Raw genomic sequence first — 5,132 nt, 5'->3', positions numbered from 1 at the left:
GGCTTGGTGGTGCCCTACGAGGAAGCGTGTCCCGAAAGTGCATCGAAAAGGATTCAACACCATTATAATGCTGATCTGTTGGTGTCTGTGGAAGCAACGCAATGCAAGAGTCTTTGCGAGTGGGATCATCCGGAACGAGTGGGATACGACCGACTGGATCTTACAAGAACTAAGCCTCTGGAAGAAGGCGGGAGCAACTGGAGTACCTAACTTTAGTGAGTAGTCGCGTGCGTGAGTAGGAGTGGAGGTGGTGTTGTGGTTTGAGTTATGGGCCACAACTAACATATACTCTTTTGTACATATTTTCTGCCTTCTATAAAGCTAAGGTACGCCTTTGGGGTACTCTCGAAAAAAATTGGATCCTCTGCACTAGTTGATTAATCGCTGGAATCACCACCGTATTTACTTTCATTGAACTGGATTTCTTGTTTGTTTTTCAGCGACAGATAAAAAGTGAAGTAATCACATCGTGAAGCAACCCAAAGTCCCAAAGGATGGGATGCCAATGAACTTCGTATCTATATGTGTCACGCATTTTGACTTTACATGTGCGTGTGTATCCTACTCCCTCCTTTCCGGTTTATAAGGCTCAATTTAAAAATCTCACCAACCAAGGTAGATGGTGAGTGGTGGAATATTTTTTGTAGTTTGCAAAAGCATCCAATTAATGTTCTTGTTTTCCTCAAAAAAGTATGTTTACCAATACATTAATTGTAATGCATGCATGCATAAATTACATGCGTTGGTCAATTTTCTCTTAATACTTGCATGCAATGATTTAATGCACTTTGGAATCTGAACATGTGATGGGAAACAACTAAATTGAGCCTTATAAAATGGAAAAACTAAAATTTTAAAATAAGCCCTATAAACCGGAAAGAAGGAAGTATCTATTTACCGCTGTATTGTCGAGAGGTGTAGCAAATAATTGAGGAGAGAGGGAGGAGGCTCCGCCATCCCAAGCAGAAGCAGTAGGCGGAGAGAGAGGGGAGGGGGAGCGAGCCCACGCGTCGGGCGCTCGGTGGCCAGCGGCCGCATCTTCCCTTTCGGGCAGGCTTGGGACGGAGCTCACTGCGCGCTGCCCTTCCCTCCCCAATACGATTAACCAAAGAAGAAGCACTCGAGGCCGGCGGCGGCGGCGGCGATCTGTCCAATCCACCCATGGACACGGACGAGTTCTTCAACCCAGGTGACTGACCACCAACTCCCCGTCCGTCCATCCGTCCTTTCTTTTCTTTTTCTTTCTTTCTTGATTTGATTTGCCCCTCCGTACTTCTTCATGCCCGCCGGCCGGCCGGCCGGAGAAAAAAGCCGCCTTCTCTTACATGGATCCGTGGGCCCATCCATGTCCAGGCTGCGGCGGGCCGGCCGGCGACGGCTGCGACTGCGGGGACTGCGAGGAGTGGAGGCACGACCACGGCCGCACCAAGCACTTCCTCCTCTTCGCCTCCGACCACAAAGATTTTCTGGTGAGAACCCCTCCTCCTCTCTCTCTATGCTCTGATCCCGTCGATCGATTCAGAGTTTCCTCTCTACATTTCCTCCTTCCAGACACAAGGGTTCAATTTGAGGGTTTTTTGGGGCTGAAAAAAAAATGCCCAATTTCATCCTTGGCTTAAAATGTTGCTGTAAAATCTGCCTTGAGGGAATGGATAGAACATGACATTTTGCCTTGGGGGAAAATTTGATTCACAACATATGCATGTAATGTACCAGGAGGTGGCAGGAACAAGTCTGTACTGTATGTGTTTGTTTATTTGCAAGTGAAAAGAATGCTTCCCTTCCAATACGCCATCTACCATTTTCAGGATTATTTTGGGGCGTTCAAATTTCACTGAAAAACAATGTTTAGTTTTGTTCTTAGCTATGTTGTGTGCTGGAACAGATGGCGTATTCATGATAGAATCGTTTCAGGATATTTAGTTTTGGAAGAACTGACTCACAACACTATTAAGAGGTAGCAGGAAAACAAACACTCTGTACTGTACACTGTACTTTTGTGTCAAACTAATCATTGATAGTGCAAGTGAAGCTACTAGCCCTTATGGAGATAGAGATAGTTACTACTAGTAATGTACACTGCCGATGCACCGCATACCAATACCCTGAGCCAGCTATTTATTAATGTTCACCAAAAACTTCGTTTTGTTTGCTCTCCATATCCTCTGCTAGTGCAAGCAATCTGAATTGTGTCTGCATTTTCTGCAAATGGTGTGAAACTCAATGCCCACGAACGCTGAAACCTATATCTGACTCTAACCAAAGTGGATCTTTCTGACAGTGCACACCGTGGGAGGTCACAAGGCAGCTGAGAATTATGATCACCGACTCCGAGCCTATCAAACTTGAAGCTCCTGATGGCCAGATGTACAGTGTTGAGTTCGTCAAGTTCGGCCTGATAACTCTTACGACTGGGTGGCGGCGCTTTGTGGATGGTAATCACATACAACAAGGTGACCCCATCTTGTTCGTTTACTGTGGGAGCTCCACGTTCAAGGTCCACATATGCACTTCATCCGGTCACAAGAATTCTCTGCCCTGTTCTCAACAGCCTCCCAACATCCTTAGAGCTGTTCTGCTTCGTGATCGTCATGTGCTGAATGGTAAAGTGAATAGGACCTTCAAGTCGGGTGCTTTTGGTAATGCTTTTCTGATCAATATAACAGTGTTCTTTCTTGATGTGCTGAATGGTAAAGTGAATAGGACCTTCAAGTCGGGTGCTTTTGGTAATGCTTTTCTGATCAATATAACAGTGTTCTTTCTTGATGTGCAGAACAAGTGGTGCCTGATCCTGCACATGTTCAGACGTCAACCGACTTTGGCTATACCATGTTCCCCGGGACCTGCCTAAGCAAAGCACAAGAGAAAAAAGTGCTAGAGCTAGCTGATAGCAGCATGAGGTCTGAAATTCCTCTGCATGTGGCACCTATGAACAAAAGAAATGCCAGCAAGGACTACTATGTTGTAAGTTGCATCCTTCCTCAGATAATTTCCTCGTTGCGTTTGTCACTCCGATCCATAGGCTATTAATTTCTGCTTGTATTTTTTTTCTGCTCTTGCAGTGCATACCATTGAGGCTTTTGGACAATTTCAAAGAGGGGATAACTGAAACTGTCATTCAGCTCGAAGCCCATGGCAACAACATGGTATACAGTGTTGGCGTAAGCAAGCACAGTGATGATCAAATAATCCTCCAGTCTGAGTTGAGTGATTTTGTAGCTTCTCTCCGCATACAAGACAACGACCTCCTCGTCTTCAGAAGCAAGAGGAAAGCCCGCCTTGAAGTTCTTGTCCTTGATCCGAGCGGTTGTGAGAAAACTTGTTTTGCCATGGGAAACTCCTCAAATGCCCAGGAGATGGCTTTGACATCCTCCCCTTGTATTAAGTCAGGTCATAGTATTGTAGTTAGTTACCCTGTGCGTTTCTTTCCATTTACCATATTTTAGACGATCTACTTGTCGTTATCGTATGCTCACCACAAGAAAGTATGGCATGTTTTTCAGGATGCCCCGCTGGCAAGTTGAATGAAGCCGGTTTAGAAGCTCCTATGTCCAACAAGTCCTACATATTACCCGAACGGAAGAACCTAACTTGGCAACAAGAGAAGAAAGTAAAGGAGAAAGTCCATGCAATAGGATCTGAATTCCCTGTATTTGTGAAGGTGATGACGGCACGTGATTTATCGAACCCAACAAAGCTGGTGAGTTCATAAATTCAGATACCACGCAGAATATGTATAGTCCATTTCTCATCCGAAAGCTCGCAAAATTAGAGCCATCTTCTTGCTGAATTAATCGTCGGTCTGAGATTCGATCGCCATCTTCACACGCTCTTTTCTGAACAGTTGTTCTGCAAGGAATATGCTTCGGCATGTCTCCCGCTCAAACAAACACCTCTCCTAATTGGGCTGGAAGGTAGCACGATGCAGTGGCCTACAACGCTGACCGTCACGGAGTATACGAAAGGGAGGATGATTTCCTTACTCTGGAAGGACTTTGTCTTGGACGTCGGGATGAAGGCAGGGGACATCTGCCTCGTCGAACTGGCAGACAGGAGCAGCGATAGCCTCAAGATGATGGTCCATCTAATCCGCAAGTCGGAAATGCAGCTCTAGCTCCCAACAAGCATCTAGTAACTCAGCTGATGTATGCATTGCTTGATGATTATTTGGAACAACCTGATGTTAAGCAACTCTATAGTGTGTAATGTAATCTGGGGAAACACTAAACCCTTGACCCTCCTCTCCTGTAGTAGTACTGCTGCTGCTGATTATTTTTCTGTTGAAGACAGGTTCCATTTTATTGTTGATTTATTAACTATTTCTTGTTGAGGCAAATCTTATTTTGTTGCTGATTGGGGGAGTGTCCAGACAACACCTCACAATATTGTGTTGGTGTTCCCTGCTTGCATGTGTTGCTGCTACAACTGGAACTTGTTTTCTTATTCCAAATATTGTGAGTTGCATGAATGGTTCAAACTTGTGAGCTGCATGAATGAAGTGTTGGGCAATATTGTGAGTTGCATGAATGGTTCAAATTTGTGAGTGCATCAATGATTTGAGGTTCAAACTTGTCCAAAATAAGTAGATACAGTAGATGCTTGAACCACACTGTGTAAAGCTGATGAGAGGGATCAGCTGCTCTGAATCTCTATCAAGATATCACACACACATACTATATACTCGGAAAGTTTGGTGATGCAGAAGCTACATATATAGTACTGTAGTATACAACAAGAATATCCAGTGAAATCAAAAGCTCTTTACTATGGCAAATCCGATTACAGTTTGGGTACATGTATCCAATAGGTGTCGGGAACAGGTTCAGGAGTGGTTCCGGAACAATATCCTGATCAGCAGTGTACAGATTCTTGAAGAAACTTGTAGCCATGTCTTCGAGGAGCTCCTCCTTCTCCACCCAACTGCCGGCGGCATCATTGAGCGTTGTGATTCTGTTCTTTTTTCGGCGCCAACTAGTTTTTCTGAGGAAGTATTTCGTGTTACGACCCCCCTTCATGGACCCAGCAAATACAACTTATAAGACCTGCAAAACAATACGCCGAAACAAATTAAATACACACCTAATAGGTATATTTGTGCATTAAATGCCACCCAAAATATACTCTGGTTGAGA

At 44.6% G+C, this 5,132-nt stretch overlaps 1 protein-coding gene across 2 annotated transcripts; it reads left to right on the top strand.

The window, feature by feature from the left end:
* The first annotated feature begins 983 nt into the window (after positions 1-983).
* Positions 984-4,355, top strand: LOC119312652 (putative B3 domain-containing protein Os03g0621600). 2 transcript variants are annotated; one of them, XM_037588392.1, is made up of 7 exons: positions 984-1,189; positions 1,354-1,469; positions 2,282-2,639; positions 2,774-2,964; positions 3,063-3,390; positions 3,504-3,700; positions 3,845-4,355. In XM_037588392.1, the coding sequence occupies exons 1-7, from the start codon at positions 1,162-1,164 to the stop codon at positions 4,112-4,114; spliced, it is 1,488 nt and encodes a 495-aa protein (XP_037444289.1). In that variant the 5' UTR covers positions 984-1,161; the 3' UTR covers positions 4,115-4,355. The 2 variants fall into 2 exon arrangements, with proteins under 2 accessions (XP_037444289.1, XP_037444290.1); XM_037588393.1 differs by having other exon boundaries at positions 987-1,469; positions 2,282-2,603.
* The last annotated feature ends 777 nt before the right edge of the window (positions 4,356-5,132 follow it).

This window comes from Triticum dicoccoides, chromosome 5B (genome assembly GCF_002162155.2).
Source record: "Triticum dicoccoides isolate Atlit2015 ecotype Zavitan chromosome 5B, WEW_v2.0, whole genome shotgun sequence".
In the NCBI taxonomy this organism is placed as follows: domain Eukaryota; kingdom Viridiplantae; phylum Streptophyta; class Magnoliopsida; order Poales; family Poaceae; genus Triticum; species Triticum dicoccoides.
Note: the sequence above shows the minus strand (reverse complement) of the source record. Positions and strands in the feature narration are given on the sequence as shown.

Coding starts and splice junctions, on each gene's coding strand:
- LOC119312652 (XM_037588392.1), top strand. CDS start 1,162: ATGGACACGGACGAGTTCTTCAACCCAG. Junction 2,965..3,062: donor CCAGCAAGGACTACTATGTT/GTAAGTTGCATC, acceptor CTGCTCTTGCAG/TGCATACCATTGAGGCTTTT. Junction 3,391..3,503: donor CTCCCCTTGTATTAAGTCAG/GTCATAGTATTG, acceptor CATGTTTTTCAG/GATGCCCCGCTGGCAAGTTG.